This window comes from Ornithodoros turicata, chromosome 5, assembly GCF_037126465.1.
Source record: "Ornithodoros turicata isolate Travis chromosome 5, ASM3712646v1, whole genome shotgun sequence".
Lineage (NCBI taxonomy): Eukaryota > Metazoa > Arthropoda > Arachnida > Ixodida > Argasidae > Ornithodoros > Ornithodoros turicata.
The window spans coordinates 5,077,654-5,096,044 of record NC_088205.1 but is presented as its reverse complement, the minus strand read 5'-3'; the positions used below and the strand labels follow the sequence as shown (position 1 = coordinate 5,096,044).

General features: G+C 44.2%; 2 protein-coding genes across 4 annotated transcripts in view; one reads left to right on the top strand and one right to left on the bottom strand.

Annotated features, from left to right (window-relative positions):
- Positions 1-18,391, bottom strand: part of LOC135393817 (nucleobindin-2-like) — a 420,933-nt gene that overhangs the window by 108,322 nt on the left and 294,220 nt on the right. The gene's annotated exons all lie outside the window — the stretch shown is intronic.
- LOC135393816 (cell adhesion molecule Dscam1-like) overlaps positions 2,233-18,391 on the top strand; it is a 308,169-nt gene continuing 292,010 nt past the window's right edge. For both annotated transcript variants that reach the window (XM_064624094.1, XM_064624095.1), the window contains exon 1: positions 2,233-4,957. In XM_064624094.1, the coding sequence (XP_064480164.1) occupies positions 4,897-4,957 (61 nt within the window). In that variant the 5' untranslated portion in view covers positions 2,233-4,896. The remainder of the gene's footprint in view (positions 4,958-18,391) is intronic.

The following is an 18,391-nucleotide window of genomic DNA, read 5'->3' as shown; positions in this document are numbered from 1 at the left end:
TACACAACGTGTCTGTTTCGTATCGTGTCTGTGACGTGTTGTGTCTGTCCCTTCGTGTTCCCTAGTCTCGGGGTTTTTACATTATGCATCATCTTCACCAGCTCGCTTGCTTCCTAGCCATTTTTTTCATTAGTTTTGGCGTTGTGTAGCATAACATGGAACGGAAGTATCCTTCGTTGACCTTTCAGCTACACGGACACCGCTATGCCGACGAAGAAAGGCGATCACTTGCATGTGCTGGTTCTACGCTGCGACCTGCTGGCTAGCCGACTCACTAAAGCACACAGCATAAGTTTCTTTTTTAGGCTGTACTCATTACGGGATGATGGGCAAGAAATTTCCATTAAGTAGCAAGTAACAATCAAAATCATGTCGGACTCTTTCTTGTCTCGGCGGCACCGTGCAACACAATGTCAACATCCGAGAGTTTCACTGCCGGATGTGCGTACCCCACTGCGCGTTCGCCTTATGGGCACAATAGACAAAATTTTTCAAATTGTATTTGTATTATAAATCAAACTGACTCAAAGATACAGAATGAAAACTACATATGTCGTCAGTGGACATCACGCTCTTTCACGAATCAAAAGTTAATTGTTTCGGACTCTCCAAGAGTAGGTGACGTCACCTTGAACCGTAACGTCTGTCTCCTAGCAACAGCTCGCGAATCTGCCTTCCTCCCGTGTTGGCAGATTGAGCACACTGGAACATATAAGATTTCCGCGTCGCATAGGGAAAACAATATTTGCGGAATAATACAGTGTGAGACACGCACATTGCAATGGCATGAATTCGGTAGCATTCTGAAGACAGGTTTAATCCGTTGTGGCGCAAGAAATAGTGCGAACTTATGCGAATAATTCGCTGCATCATAACATTTCTCATTAATATTTCAAATAACAGTCAAGAAGGTCGTCTTTAAAAATGCGCATGGGTACGGGGTACTTTTACAGGTCCACGGACCGACTATCCATTCGAAACGCACGGATACGGGCTTGAGAGCGCACGTTCTGTTGCCTGATTGGCTGCCGTCTTGGAGGATCCCATTGGCTGCAGCGAATGATGGCGTTTCGGTGGAGCTTTTGATAGTGTTTTCGCGACAAAAAGTAAAATAATTTTCGTCGCATAGTGCCCATTAAAGTCCAGCTTTCATCTGAGAACATGCTGGTTTTGCGTTTCAATGCTACAATTAATAACTACAGAGACATCACAAAACTATGGACATAGGACGCTTTCGCACATTTAATTGACTGTCCTAATGTGGAGGGCATCGGTAGAATCGGAACTGAAACGAGGACATTAGCCTGTGTTGACGTAAGTTCTCGAGATACATTTCAAGCGCTGAAACCACTTTCTTACACAATATCCAGTATGGGTACCGCGTTGTCATTTCTGTACGACGCACACCATTCCTTCGGAACTGTGCACCACAGCGAAAACGAGTTCACTTCAAACTATGACCAGAAAATATAGGAAGAAGGCTATGTTACAACCAATACAACCAACGAGTTCTATCTATAGGGCGGGAAAAACAAGGGAATATCAGTGGTGAAACGTCCGGTAACGATGCGGTCAAATGTTACAGCCTATTATACAATATTCTTGCGTCGTTAAGATACTATAGAGAAGTTAATATACTTCGTTCCTACAGCGCTGGCTTTCTGTAATACTTACTGCCGCGTCGTGCATCAACGAAACCAACCTAATTGAACTCGCCCATCCGGCATTGTAACTTTTCCAGTATGAGCCAATTTGTATACAGTGAGCCCTCGTTACTATGACCATGGTCGTTCCCGAAAATTTTGGTCATAATGCGGAATTGTCATATTAACGGGAGGGATTTGCAGAGGTTTCACAGCATTGTTCCCCAAGAGTATGGTCGTAAAGCGCGTATGTCAGATTATCGGGGGTCATATTAACGAGGGTTCACTGTATGCGCAAATCATGCACTCCAGCTCTACAATGCCGTCATTGTAACCTATACAACAGCTCGTTTCCGCTCTTGACTAATGCTACGTTCCGCACAGCAGCAGGGAGCACCCCCAAGTACTCTGCACCTTGTTCTAAACCTTTGGACAATCCCCTCTGACCAACCACACTTAACCGCAGAAGAATTAACGTCAGGTGGCGCAGCCAGCTGCAGTGGCGGCGCTGCGCTCGTATAGGGCTAAATCGATGGCGGTGCCTTGAATGCCGTATCTCGCTCCATTCCACCGGGGCTTCGCGCGCAGAGTTTGGCCAGATCTCGCAGCCTGAGGGCCGGCATGCCGGCTAGTTAAGTGCACGTGCGCGTGCTTTCCAAAGCTGCACGCGTCCTCATCCTTATTTAGTGACTTCTGTGAATGCTCCGCTAGTAATGGCGCAAGAGTAACAGTCATCGTACTGCGTGGGACCTGAACAATACTTGAGATCGTGTGTGCTGCATTGGTTTGAGTGCGTGCTGTGCTGTGTTTGTGTGTTGTATTGGACAAGTAGGATTTCGTCGCCGTTAAAACCGGTAAAAACCAGAGTATTTCGCTTTTGAACATATCTGCATAAAAATAAGCTGCGGCTTTATATAAAAATACCTTTAAGTGAAGCGGGGCATATGAATGTGTGCCGGTATGAAGAAGCTATCGTGACAATATCGTGAGCGACACAATCTGGGAAAGATAGGAAACTGAGGAATGTTTTTCATCAAGATAACGGCGTAGTATCGCAGTCCATAGACTTCACAGTACCGAATGTTGAACGTTACAACGTACTATTTTTGCTATCGGATAGCATGAACTGAACTAACCAAATCTACTAAACTGAACTCTTAAAAAAGGGGGGTTTTGTACGATACCTGTGTATGGCGAATGCTTTATATCTTAATTTCATCAGGTAGCGGTAAAGTTAGTACTGCCCCCTGAAATAGCCAGTTATTGCACGAGTCACTCTTGATAACATCAAGTATTGATACTTGAACAATCTTAATGAAGAGTCGAGGCAGTAAGACTTGAAAGACTATCACGTCTTCAGTGCAGCGTCGCAAGCTAAACTTCGACTGCAGAAAAGATTGACAAAGTGCTCAGATAGCCGCACGTGTTCTCCATCAATTCTATTCGATTTCTAAATGAGCGGTACCTGTGACGAAGAAGGGTGTAGGGAGAAAGAGCCGTGTTTCTTGTCAGATTGACGCTCGTATATTTTACATGGTTCGTACTTCATTAAGGACGACGGGTTTGTCGATATCGAACGCATTCGAGCAGAACGAGAGAATTCCGGGTGAGAAACGGAAGGCAACGGGTGTGACCCTCTGGGTTTGCCAATACAAACTCAGAAGCACGGTTCCGATATTTCTGCGGCGCGGTCAATACTCAGGATGACGCTATCGTGGTAAGACACACGGTGCTTTACGTTGATCGAGCGCTAGAAGTGATTTTCCATTTTTCACACAGAAAGCTATCCCGAACAACCTCACCAGGGAGACCTAGTGGAACTGGCAGTCTGCAGGGGTGTCGGTGAAATTGTGTAACATAGGAATCGGGATACGAGAGTGCCATCAGAGAATAGGCTAACGTTCATAAGCTGCGTTTTGTGAACTACTTCACAAGTTACTCGTGGATGCCGAGGACATTGTTAAGGTAATTTTTGTTGTTGTCGTTTCCGCTGTGCGGTTAGTAGTCAGGAAGGAGTGCAGCAATTTTCATCCAACGATAAAAATATTGCGAGCGCGATCGAACAAAAGGGGCATGATCTATCTTAGTGCATTTCAAAGCTGACGACGTCTGAGGCGCTATTTTTAGGCACAGATTTGAGATATCACCGATCGAAGTATAAAAGCTATCTCAGCATTCTTTCAAGAGCGACGAAAGGGATCTCGGGAAAAAGAGCGCGCTACCCGTGAATTGGAGTGCTTCCTCCTTTGGAGAAATATCTTCGTCGGATGCCGCGGTTGGAGAGGTATCCCATTCATTTCTCCAACGTTGTTCTGCTCTTCTCTGAGTATTCCTTGTCGTGAATCCGACTGCCTGCTTCATTTCATTCCACGTCAGCTCCGTATCATTTATTCACAACTCATTCGACGGAAGGAAAATAGAACACTTTTCACGCTGTCTCAAACGGAATATTTGCGAAGCATTCCAAACGTGTCCTAAAACGATACCATCACTGCAACTTCCAATAAAGACGCTCACAGTCAAACAAAGCATTTTTCCTCACTTCTAAAGCGATCAGACCTTACGCAAAATCTTCACAAAGCAAGTACGTCTCGCAGGAGGCGCGATAGAGGCGAGGCTAAATATTTCCGGCTTTCAAATCACGTCTTTCGGGAAGGAAATCAAAGCCCTCCCCGAACAAACCATTACAAAGCCGCGCCAAAACTCTTCCTCCCATGTAGACTCCTTCTTTCGTTTACTTTGCCAACCACAAAAGGCGTATATATATCGACAACACAGACCGGCATTGTCCACATTCCAAGGGAGCGAAAACATCTCCGTCGACCAGCAGAATCCTAATGGTCAACACCAAGCACATCCCGGCTTGGCAGACAATTGTAGAAAGTGCGCAAAGAAAAGCCTGATACCAAAAAAGAAAAGAAAAAACCACACATTTTGTCCTGGGGCTTCTGTGAAGGGATTTATTTTCGTTGGACGCGCGCATTTACGTCGGCGAAATAAAAGTGGGGTCGAACTTGATGTCGGGTTCGAGAAGGACGACATGCGGTGTGCCATAAGGTGCGGACCGTGCATTCGGATCCAGGAGAGGGACATAGGTTGACATCAAACAACATTGTGACGTACGTGTGCGAGTGCGCAATTTGGGAATTGTCAGTCCCGTGCACAAAGGGAGAAACAGTGAATGTGTTTCACGAAGTGATGCGATCCTGAAAGTTTCCGTGATTCTGGAACTAGAACGCGTCAAGATTGAACGATGAAGCAAGGAGGAGCGATGTGGTTCCTGTTCCGGATCGAGACTGCGGTACTCCTGTGCGGTGAGTGAATGTTTCATTCATTATTAAACTAGCTTCATGGAAAAAAATGGACGTGATATGTCGAAATAATTGTTCCTTATTAGATAAAATCGTACATTATTTTTGTCATCACATTCAAACGATTCCTGTTTTACCCAATACAAACTTTCCCTTGAAACCTGCTGTGAACAATCTGCGTTATCATCACGAGCGCTTGAACTAATGGTTTCCACGCTATATATGTATTCATTTGCACCGTCCTCATTCATATTTATTCGGTCCAAATTTCTGACGTCGTCCGACAGGGCGTAGCTTATACTGTTAAGTTATTACAAAACATGTCACATGTTCTCCCATATGTGGAAAATAATGGGGTTGTGCGAATATTCGGGCTTTTTCGAATACCGAAGCGAAGCGGTTCTATGCGTAACTATTTGCTTCGTAGTCGCTTCGGCTTTAAACTTGTTATTCGCACAGCTTCACGTTACGCGTTACAAAATACACGTTACTCGCTGCATTCGGCGGCAAAGCCTTTGCTCCTTTTCTATACCTTTAGAGATGTTATTTATAGTGCAAAGAAATAGGTTTTCACACATTATTCACCCAGATTTTCGGAGGGTCCTTGCCTTGCATCTTTTGTAAGAGCTCAGCGCCATATTGTCATTCTATATTCCACTTCCCGTGTATTCACACGGGCGACATTTCCCGCGGAAGCGGAAGACGCGAAAAACGTCATAGCTTTCTGAGCGCGAGCGCTCAGCGTCCAGTGTTCACGTACAACACTGCTAACCGTGGGGAATATCCTGCGACACAGCCACAAGATGTAGCAGACGACAGGAAAGACGCTGACGGCGTCGTCTGCTAAGTGTCGTCTGCTATGTACGCAGTACGCCACTAGAATCTTGCACTAGAATCTTCCGTGAAGCTGTCGCTCGTGTGAATACATAGTTCTTTTCATCTTCTATGCCTTCTTTTAAGCTTCCGAAGCTCGACAAACTGTCTTTTTTTTCGCTCTCTCTCGAAACCGTACTAGTCGTGCCGTCCCTACAATTATGAACGGAGATTTTTTCCCAATCGGCGACGCTCTAATGAACGACATAATCCTACCAGCGTGTAGCCTTGCGTGATAGTCTACAGGATCAAGAGCTTTCATCCATCAGACTGGAATGAAGGCAGCGCGCGGCGTCTTAAAGCGGGATAAGGTCACCGTGTTTGGATAAGCATTAACATTCTGCGACGTAATTTAAATGTATCCAAGTAAAGTAGAATGTATCGCACGTATAGTCTTTCTCAGTCTTTAATGTTGAGTTTCGGGAGGTGAAGAAAGAGGCAACACTGCGTTAGTGGACATTAAACGCGTTCTGTCCTCTCAGTGGGACTTAGCTACGTACGATTTCTCGTTGCGTGATCGCACATCGATGCGGAAGTAAACAACATCCGTAGCTTAAACTGTTTGCAAGTTCTTTGAAAAGATAACGGCACCGTGCTATGTTAAGTTAAAGTTACTCTGAAAAGTATCTAGTTATAGTTACAATTACCCGAACCAAAAGTAGTTAAGTTATAGCTACAGTTACATCGCGAAAATAGTTACAGTTACAAATTAGTTACTTTTTGAAAATTTAGTAATGAAGATGACGTATGAACTTTTATCGCAGAATTACTTTTATTACACAGCTGCTGCTCGAAGTTCGCATCACTGAGTTTGCCTCTCTTAATTGCGAAAATATCCCGGCCCACGCTGAAACGCCGCTCAACTGGGGCGCTGGAGGGAATGCCGGCATTATATTTAACGAATATTCTTCATATAATTGGGAAATCATTCAGGGCAGCTAGGGTGCTGCGGATGCCTTCTTTCCACCTCTCGAATACCTCGGTCCCTTGTAAAGCTCTTCTTTGTCCCGTCCTGATTTTCGTTGTTTCTTTCGCGTGTAGAAACTCAAGGCCGTCATATATGACACATGCTTCTTTTGAGTGGCAGCCTAGGCTTTGCCACGTTTATATTCTTCAAAGATGGCAGTCCTTATTGTTTTGAGAAGTAAGGAACTACAGGATAACTGCAGAGGCGGTCAAAAGCTCGTTAAATAGTGAAAGAAAAGAAAGGAGAAGACAAATGAAGTGTGATACGAGGTGGCTCCGAAATGGAAAATCTGCGATTTCGAAAAGCAGTAACTAGTTACCCATAAAAGTACCTAGTTACAGTTAAAAGTTAGATTTCCCGTACCAGTAACTAGTTAGTCAATAGTTACATTTTTTGTAAGTAGTTGCTTGTAACTAAGTTACTTCCCAAGACTGCTTTTTACACACCTATTACGTCGGGTATGCATGGCGGGTGGGTAAGTACGTTGTTATCAAAACCGCTGTCGTGAATTGTGACTATATAGTGAGGTGAACTATTAAAAGACACTCACTGATGGCATATCATATCATCTAAAAGTGACGCCATTCGATATCACGATCTCATCATAGCGTGTCCGTGAACGAGATGGTAATTAAAAGCAAAAAAGGAAAAGAAAAAAGCGCTATCGCCTTTGCGTACGTAAGGAATAGCGTGCGCATAACCACCAAAGCTATCCCTCACTTACGCAAAGGCAATAGCGCACGATGCACTAAAAATCACTATTGTAGAGACGATCCCATCGGGTTAGCCGTGTCGGTCCCTGACATTCACGTAAATCCCTGTTGGTGTTGATGCTGACGAAAAAAAAAAAATAATAATAATAGGGACAGATTGAATTCGTCACAATCCCCGTAAATCCCTGCGCTGTCCGCACAAAGGTTCATTTCTCGAAACAATGAGCAGTAATAAAACCTTTTAAGCAACAGACGAGTCACAAACCAAAGGGGAACAAAAGAAAAAAAACGAAAAGGGAAAGGAAACGTTGTCAACAACAGCAACAACTACATGAATGAAGATGGGATGAGGTTATTCAACTGTCATCTATCTTGCTGCTCAGGGAAACGGTACGAAATACCTCGATCAAATTCGTATCCTATTATTTATAATTGAACTTTATAACGAACAGTTTCACTATCGCGATGTGACTGACAGTAACTCCCGTTTTCTGTTCTGCCGAACAAGCTACCAATTCGAGAAAGAAAAATACATCTTGTTCATTTCGTTTGATGGCTTAGCTTACGATCGAAAAGAACTGTTCTCGAAATCGGTCGACAATTTCAGACTGTAACATTTAGAGAGACGTTCTTGAGCCGTCGACTATTTTTGAGATGGATGTTGGGATTTGACTCTAGTTTCGTGCTGATACCACACGCACCATTTCATAGCGTATAGGTTGGGACAGAGAAGAAAAACGAACGGGTGTCAACACCTGGCTTCGGTTGTATGTTGACGTTAGCATGAACTAGTGCCCCTTGGAGGTCCCAGGAAGGCTGTACCACCGAGATAAAGGTGACTAAAGGCTGTTTTGAGACAGTCAGCATGTTTTCATATTCAGCAATTCAAATATTTTGATCGCGCGGCGGAACAAGAACGGAATGCTACTTTAGGTGACGTCACGTGAAAACTTTGGGCATTATAAATCATTGGGTTGAGAACATTTTGCACGATGAGTTTGAGTATCATAATGAAGCATGCCACAGCGTGATTTAAGCTTTGATTTGTAAACGAAAATGATTTACATGAATTTACATTTTTTCTGACTTAGTGACCTTAAAATATATTCTCAGGGCTTCTTTTTTTATTTTTTTTTTTGCGGAGTTTGTTCGTCACAGTGGTACCACTCCACAGAGAAAAGTTTCTACAACCAACTTTTTCTCTTCCACAAAAGCCAAGGACAGAAAGATGACGGATTATGAAGGGACTGTCATCCTTAAGGACACCGTTCCACAAAAGCATAGTCATACATGAGGCTAATCAGGCATCGTCATACATCAGGCTCTCCAGACTAATATATTCATCAGGGCACACGTAGGCACGACTGAATAAGATGTTTCAAGAAAGAGTATATAGAACCGTGAGCCAAACCGAAGACGTTATTCCCTATTTGTAAGCCCGCAATGGCACTTCGCGATCGCATCTCATTTCCAGCTAACATAAATCATCCAGGATCCTTGATTAATGGCACCGTTTGCGACTGGGAGCCTGATTCGAAGAAAGTTTCCGAAACGAAAAAAACAAAAAAAAATCAAAAGAAACAAAGATATTATTCATCGTAGCCTTCGATTCTTCCCTTTTTAGCGAAGCACAAATAAAATATTTAATCTCGCTGCTTGCGGCAAACCTGCTCACCGGCGAGAGAAAAAAAAAAACAAAAAATTGCTGGAAAAATAAATCATATTATCTCTATGGCAGCAAGAGCAGTATGTTCATGAAGATTCGTGCCATTAACGCAGTAAATGTTCTCTCACTAACGATAATCGTGGCAGCTGCTTTGAAGAGCGTAAAAATTTTCGGGGCAAAATTAGGGAGCGCTCAGTGGCAATGGAAGAAAAGGACGAAAAAAAGCCAAGGTGAGTGAAGAGTTAGACAGAAAACAAAAAAAACAAAAGAAACGGGTCTTGCATTAAGCTAGTAACCAAATGTTAAAGACGCGTGATTATTGCATCCTGTTCGTGATAATGGAAATGTGACGCTTTCGTCAGCCAAAGGGAATTAGATTTGTGAGAAAAATAGGTGAGACTGATAGGGTTGCCACGTCGGCTGACCGAAAGCAGAAGGTTGTCAGTATATTGTAACAACAACAATAGATTACGGCGACGACAACAACAACAACAATAAATGAAGAAGTGATGATGACATGGGGTGTTTCCCCGTGGTAGCCACAGGACACTACCCCATTTCACAGTGGTTCACGGCGACGAGATGTGGTGTCAGTATATTGTAAACTGCTGAAAAGCACAACACCCCAATCAGCACAATGTGCCTAAGTCGCAAGGCGTTTGATAATGCGAACTTGTTGTAAAAAAGAAAAAGAGCGAACGATATCATATTTGGAAGAAAGGGAAGCTTTTGTAAGTTTCTCTCGTTTCATTCCGATGCTACCTGTTTACGTTTCAGAACAAAAAAAAAAATATTCAACAAGTAAAGTGGGCTGGTCGGGCTATAACTCACCATGGTTACGTCGGATGCCCTGAAGATAAGCTTCATGGTAGTTTCCCTCTGGGTTGAGTCGCATGGTTGTTACTAGCAGCTGTTTCATCGTGCAAAAGCACCGAATAACTCTCGTCACAGCATTTCCTATCGAACAGCTTGGTCCCACAACACATCCTAGACCTTGAACCTTGGCACCTTGAACTCGCTCATAACGAGAGTTATCGTTATTTTTGATGCGCCCGAAACGTCACACAACGGCGTGTATTAGGCATGCGTCATGCATTCGCCAGAGATTCGCTGCTATAGCTCTCTCGTGAAGGCCAATCACAACGTTTATTTAAAATTCCGGCATTCCAAAAGGTACCGTTGCGCAACGGTTGGAGTGCATACCCAGGACGCTCGTTATGCGCGAGTTCAAGATGGAGACTCACGTGCTACGCCTATAAGAAATTTAAAGGCGTCGAGAAAAGGGCATGCTGCAAGACACCTTCCCCACTTGGGATGCACGAGCGGCGCTGAGGCATATACGTCGAAACACCTTGTATATTTACTAACGCTCGCGTCAGTGCTCTGACGCGCTCAGACCAACTGCGTGAATTAATTTCGCGCCAGTTTCCGCTGAAACTTGAAGGTTTTGAAGTTATTTCGTTATTTCGAGAAAGATTGAGTTTGGAGACGTTCCTAACACACCTACGCGCTAAAAGTTCGACAAACAACGTACGCAAAAAAAAAAAGAAAGTCCTACACTCTTCACCGCATAGCACGCTCCTGGCCAAACGTCATCCCGAATGACAGTGTTCCGTCCCCTGATTTGCTGAAAACGAGAGGCGTACGCCTTTGCGAGTCACTTAGGCGGTTACGATAATTGTCACAAAAAAAGGCGTACGCCCCTTGCTTTCCGCAAATCACTGCGGTATCATTCTGTGTAATGGTTGGCCTGCAGCGGGCTATGTGGGAAAGTTATGTTTTAGAGTGTAGATTAAACGAAAGAACAATTGGGCTATGGCCTGGGAGTTGGTACATATTCATCATGGATGTATGCAGCATAGAGACGAAGACAGAATTGTTAGAAGGCACACACCTGGCACACTCTCAACTGGTGAAATTTTATGAGAAGAAACATATTTATACACTTCGTGAGATAAGCATGAGCAGCACGTGACAAATAAATCAAAGCAAACGGGATATTAAGCGAGGAGAATGCGCGGGGAATCCATCGTGGTGGTTAGAGCAAGTTATCATGTATTCATGACAGTTACGCAGCTTATCGTAAATTATGCAAGTTCATGATGCAAATCATCATGAATTCCCCACGCATTTGGCTTTATAAATACCCATTTGAGTTGCTTTAGTTGTCATGTGCTGCTCGTGCTTATCATCTTACGAAGTGTATAAATATGTTGTTGTTGTTTTTTTTCATAAAATTTCACCAGTTGAGAGTGGGCAGGCGTACAGTCTCCTTTACACTCTAACAATTCTGTCGTCGTCCTCATGCTGTAAAACATCCATGGTAAACAAAAGATAGATGAAACATACACAATGCAACGGGGAAAAAAATTAGAGAGAGAGAGAGAGAGAAAAGTAGAAGTGGAAGAAGGCTTCACAACCAGGCGGATGGCATGCAGACACGCAGCGTAAAGTCAATACATCTCGGCAGCCGCCACGTTCGATCACCATTTCCGGACAGCCATCTCGCAAAACTACGCCCGGAATTTCTCCCGCGTCCACCGGCTCCATTCGTATACGTGCACCCGTGAGGAACGCCAAAGCATAAACCATCGCAGTCGCCCTCCTCCTCCTCTGGCACTGGCATGAAGCTTCTTCCGAAATTACCTACTTTGAAACCTTCGCAAAACACGGCCGCTATGACTTTCTCTCACGTCCTTGCTGTTATAAGCTCCGTGACTGGGGAAGTTTACGGTCTGTTATTATTGCGTTCCGTTATTGCACCATATAGCGGCGGAGCAATGTCGGTATCGCCGCGATGCTGGGTTTCGGTTCCCAATAAATATATTCGGCTTTGCTGGACGCTATACGTGGGGGGGTTTATGTTGACCATATGCTAGACTTTTTTGCATTTGTCGCGCGACCATGCCGTCTCGCCTTTTTGTTATTGTTACTGGTGCAGTATAACGTGCTGAGTTCGGAGTAGAGTGACAGAAACCTGGAAGAATGCTCGAAAGGAAGCGAGCTGGTGTCGGGGCTTTACGGCGCAAAGAAAACAGCGGCTATAAGATTTGGGATGACGACTTGGAGGCGTTGTTTGTGGGTATCTTTCCTGTTCCTACACTCTAGAAATAGAGGTTCATCCCATAGCAGGCTCGCAGCCAACCATCATCCCGAATGACAACGTTCTCTCTTTTGATTTCATGTAGCTTACACCACTTTGCCGCTTTACGGCAATTATGAACTACATAAGGCCACAAAAATGGCGTACGCCCCCAGTTTTCAGCAAATCAGGGGGAAGAACGATGAGAGTCGGGATGATGGTTGGCTATAGGAGCGTGCTATGTGGTGAAGTTCATTTCTTATGGGTTCGAATCCTGGTGCAGGCTGTGCTGTCAAGGGTTTTTCCTGGGTTTTCCTGAGATGCTTTCAGACATATGTCGGCACAGTTCCCTTAGAAGTCTGCCTAGGACGCACATACCCCCAGGGCGTCAGTGGTGACGTTGCCCACCTCTGTGAGGCCGACAACAGCGATATTCACCATAACCTACATCTAACCTTCTCTAACCTACCCTTACCTTCATCTAAGCTAACCTTCACCATAACCAACATCATTTCTTATGCTGTGGTGCGCGAAATATACCTTGGACACTGCAGCAGTTGTACGCTGGATGACATCCTCCATCCTAGAGGCTCTTTCACTGAAAGACACTCAAAAACTCGCAGCCTCGTCTGCTTTCTGCCAGGAGTCTGGACTCCCCCAAAGACTACGAGACGCAAGTTTCTTTGCTCGGACTTCTCACCAATTCTGGGAGTAACTGCCCTAGATCTTAACTTTCGGCCGTCATCATTCCCCCCCTTCATCTGTTATCATCTCATCAAATTTCATCCCTGCTACGGTCGTGACGCTGCCCACATAAGTGAGGCCAACAACGGCAAGCCGCTTTCGTCGTCGTCGTCGTCGTCATCGCCACCACCATTATTTTTTAAGAGTGTACGCGCAGTCATTTTTCTTCTATGTACACGTGCAATATATTTTTTACCAATTTATACGCGTTACCAATTTATTTACAAGTTAGCAATTTATACGCGATTTATGTAAGGCCTTCAGTTGGGGTATATTTTTATGGAAAGGTACAAGGTCAGACAGACTTCAATTTATTTCTTTGCTCAATATGTTGAATCTTGTTGCCGCCTTGGAGTTTGCGTTTCTCCTTTCTCTACTCGCTAAGTTATCTTCCAAACCCATAAGTTATTGTGACGGCTGTCTACTCTTGGGAAAAGCCTTTAGCTGTATCTGTTAGTTATAGCACAGTGTCATGTACCTATGCTAGTGCTATAAACCTAATACAGAAAAAATAAATGTTTTTAAACAAAGGTGAAAGCCGGCAATAAGTTTCAGACGTCTAGCCTCGTGCAAACGTTTTTACGCAGCCAGATCGGGCACGGTATATCCTGTCATCAAAAATCCGGGAGAATGACGTGATATTTCGTGTGTTCCAAGGAATGCGGCAACCTCCATTCCAACTGGTGGTCCCCGCTACAATGAGAGCTCAAGGAATGCTACGCACACAGCGCAAAGAATGGCAAAAAAACTAGGGGTGTGTGTCAGTCGAATCGACGAATCCTTGAATCCTAGGCAAGGATTCGAGATTCCGAATCCCAGTGCCCAAAACGGCGAATCGAATCTTTGGAATCCACAAACTACGTTTTGTTCGTTTCTTTTTCAAATTGGCGCCTCCAGAGTTCGAGGTTTCTCATTGGCCGACGGGTGTTTTCTTGTTTGTTTACATTGCTCTAGACTGAAAGAGTTCAGGCAAGAACTGTTACGTTACAAGTTTAAAAGTAACATGGTTTTGTTTTTTGATAGTTGCTCAGTTTTACAGAAATAATTCAGACTCGAGAATTTATGTATTTTTTTTTGTGTAGTCGTTGAACAACATGTTAAATAAATTACGTTTAAGTATAACTTTTCGGGTATATTTTCCCCCTGAAACTGCACCGTTGTTTAATTTGTTTTTCACTCAACAAATGTATCATATTCCGCTTCAAAACACTTCTCAGTAGAGTTTTTTTTCTGGCTGTTTAAACTCGTTTTTAAAGAAAGGATTCGAAAGATTCGAGATTGGTAAGATTCGTGGATTCGCAGAACCTTCCTTGGATCCGGATCCGGATTCGGATTCGTAAAAATCTGGATTCGTCCCATCTCTGCAAAAAAAAAAACAAAAAAAAACCGAATAGCTCTTTGAGGATAGGAATAGGTCCTGACCTGCAAAAGGGCCCCGGAAATTACACATTCAGTGAGACAGAGGAGGAGTTGGCGTTTTTTTTTCTTCTTTTTTTCTTGCTAGACGTCCATTAAGACGGACCTGGCGAATACTCTCACGAAAATACCGAATCAGCTTTTCCAAGCCAAGCCAAGACAAAGCCGTGTTGATGTTTGGCAACGCTTTCTGTTGCACCAGGATGGCTACATCCTAACACGATTCGCATCTCTTTATTCTGTAATGCGCTGTTTTTAATGAGGTCCTCCGGCGGTGCACTCGGAGGCTTCGACCGTGCCCCGGCAGTCTCGCTTGGGAGAAGACCTCGTAATTTTGTGTTTACGACGCCTGTCTCGGATGCAGTATATAAATAAGCTCATTATTCAAATTGGCTAAGCCCCCGTATATAGCGACTTTACTACACGCGCGTCCGCATGCGATGCCGAAGAGGTGATCCATACAAAGGGAACAAAACGCGGGAAAGAAAAGAAAAAAAAAAATAAGAAAGGAAACTTTATCACGAGGTGATCTGGTGTTTGTCGATCTAGACAAAGCGCAGACCTTGTACGGATGGGGGAAATAAGGTCTGGGTTTCATAGAGTGTGTTTCCAAGTTAGTAAAAGGAACCGAGCTCGCTCGCTGTTGGTAAACAGACCGTTGTGATAAATAGCGCAGAAGCGATGCAGAACGACAACTAGTAACATCAAGGAGCCTTAGTTGATCGAGATGTGTTCACGATAAAGTTTCTGAAAACAGTTATGAGTCCTAGTGCATCGTACACTATCGCCTTTGCGTACGTAAGGGATAGCGTAGATGGTTCTGCGCACGCGCAAAACGACCAACGCTACACTGTAAACTGAAAAACACCCTTATGGGTGTAAATGGCTTGTCCTATAACTGACACCTCTTTTTACACCATATGGTCTTAGAACACCCTTTTCAGAGGGTGTATTCTGTGTAAGACACCCTTTGAAAGGGTGCTTTTCCTTGAAAATGCCTTCTTTTGCACCCTTTAAACACCCTTTTAGGAGGGTGCTTAACAACTTTACACCCTCCTAGAAGGGTGTTTAAAGGGTGCAAAAGAAAGCATTTTCAAGGAAAAGCACCCTTTCAAAGGGTGTCTTACACAGAATACACCCTCTGAAAAGGGTGTTCTAAGACCATATGGTGTAAAAAGAGGTGTCAGTTATAGGACAAGCCATTTACACCCATAAGGGTGTTTTTCAGTTTACAGTGTAGCTATCCCTTTCGTGCACACAGGCGACCAGCGTAGGATGTACTAGAACTCTCTTATCTCTAGTGAATGCGTCGTACGGTATAACATTTGCGCACGTACGTGATAGCGTGGTGATTCCGCGCACAGAGTAAGAATGGACGAACTGCCGGGCACACGATACAAAAGGAGCATAGCGAATGAAGGGACGTGGATGCCAATGGGGGAGAGAACAGCTTCGGGGCAAGAAGAAATGACAAAAGCATAAAAGTAGCGGTTAACGCGACACGACTACTAATTGGGCTAGTTGGTGCGAATGCATGATGAGGTAAACACGACGCAAAAGACAAAAGGGACGGAGGAGCAGACAGGATGAGCGTCACTTCCAACTTTACTGACGTGCCCTGCCTTTTGTGTCAGTAAAGTTGGAAATGACGCTCGTCCCTTTGTCTTTTGCGTCGTGTTTGCCTCATCATAGCGGTTAACGTTTCGGGCACTTGTGTTCATCGGAACCGAAGAAAACCGGAACCGCAACCGGATGAAGATGAAGTGCTCGAAACGTTAACCGCTACTTTTATTTAATTTCCCCTTTTTTCTGGGTGAACTGTGACCAGTTTCATGTTTGTTTTCCTCTTTGTTCTTTTGTTTTTCCTTTCCTTTTTCTTTGTTTTTCTTTTTGTTTGCCTTTATTTTTCCATTTTTTTCCTGGGAATAGCAAGCCGCCATACCGGTGGCTAACCTTTCTCTCTTATTTTTTTATATATAATAAACATATTCCCCCCTTTTTTCCCTAGCAAGTCGGCCTCTGCCTGACTAACCTTTCCTTGCTTTTTTTCTCAATAAACATATCCCCTCCCCCCTTTTTCTTGCCCCTAAGTTGTTCTCTCCCCCTTTGGTACCCAATACCCTTCGTTGTGCTCATTTCGTTCTGCGCACATCCCGAAGCTCTCTTTATGGTTTGCGAGTGTGCAACACCACCACGCTGACCCTTACGTACACCAAGGCGTTAGAGTACGATTAGGTAGTGACTTTTTCGTTTTAAACCTATGAAATTCTTAAGTGACATTCCCACTGAAGACGAACAAAGGTCGCCACGTGTAACGCATGTAAGAGTGGGTCACTTACGTTTCCAGCAATACACCCATGTGTGTCAACACTGTCTGTGCCTTCCGGGATAACCGCTGGAAAATCACAATACCACAAAAAACAACAACAAAAGAGATTAGGAAAGGACTTAATAGACAAGAGGAGAAAGAAAAACACCAGAAAAACACCGGAGAGCACAAGTACCACTCGATTTCTACGAGAATTACAGATCTTAAAATAGCGCCCGATTTTTACCCCCCCCCCCCCCCCCCCGATTCTGAGAAAGACATTTAACCCGAAAAAGTCACTCCCAACGTACGATGCAGAAAAGCTCACGAATTATTAGGGAATTAGGGGGAACTGCCTTATTCCTCTGAACTGGTTGCATGATCGCGTTACTGATTTTTAGTTCGAGAGCGCCGTCTTTTGCATGATTTTCGTACAGCGCTTCTGATTTACTAAAACAACGTACTGCCACGAAGTTTTCTCGTACTTGGCTGTACGTTCCGCAAATAAGCCTTGCAACGCTTCTTTTGCCAGTTTCTTTTGTCACTCCTTTTTCAGACTTCTTTTGCCAGTAAAAGCAAAAAGCACAATATAAAATGAAAGTCGTATTACACTTAAAGCTATAGTAACTTGAAGTGAAAATGTCTGAAATTATATGACGCGAAATTCATTACGTGTTGTTTAATGTTTTCTGTGTGGTTCTCTTTTCGAAATCAAGCTAAGTATGTTGCACACGTAAAGTGTACCATCTGAGAGAGAGAGAAAAAAAAGAAAGAAAGAAAAGAAAAACAGTGAAGCACTTCAAAAGCGTGTGCACTTTCTCCTTTCTTTCTGCACTTTCTTTGTGTTCCTGTGGAGCAACTTGCCGCGTCTTCATACAACACAACCAGCATCCCTTACCGACTTCAGCAACCTTCATCGTCTTATAAAGTTTAAAACCAATATCAGACGTCGAGCCCCGTCACAGTTACTGGAGCTGTATCACGTAGAGTCAGATGCAGAGCCCTCTTCAAAACATGCGACTTCAGGCTTGTGTCTTTCCAACGAATCAATAACGGGACTGTCAGAATGTCATTTCAAGAAAAACTCTTTGAATGTACCGACTTCATCTTTCCATACAAATAAGAGAGGGGGGCTGGAGGGGGGCCTAGGGCTAAAGGGGGAAGCTCCTGTCGGTCAACGTCACGGCCGATATCGGTACGTGCGAGCATAACAGAAATATGACGGGAGGGATGCGCTTGTCAGGGCTTCCGCCCTCACAAAGGAAGAGACAACCAGCTTTCTTGGGTAAACAACACTTGTCAGATGAGAAGGGAGGTTGCTTTGAAGCGATTTTTTTTTTTTTTTCCATCGCGGTCCCAGCGGCTTGAAGGGCGGCCTCGGAGCCCTGCCAGATGCCGCGTACGCTTTGTGCTCGCAAAAATTGCGTGCTTACGAAAAGGGGCTTTGGCGCAAGAAAAGCTCACTGCCGGGCTTACGCAACGGCAAGGAAGCTGAAGAACACCGTGATCATTCAAAACGCGAAGAACAAGTGGCGTTCTTCCTCACACGATGTGGCTGCAGCGCGGAACAGAAAGGTGACGATAGGATTAAGGTCGAGAACTATGTATAGCAGAAGGGCAGAAGTAATCATAGCAGGTGTGGCTACGTGTTGAACTGACTCCACGAAG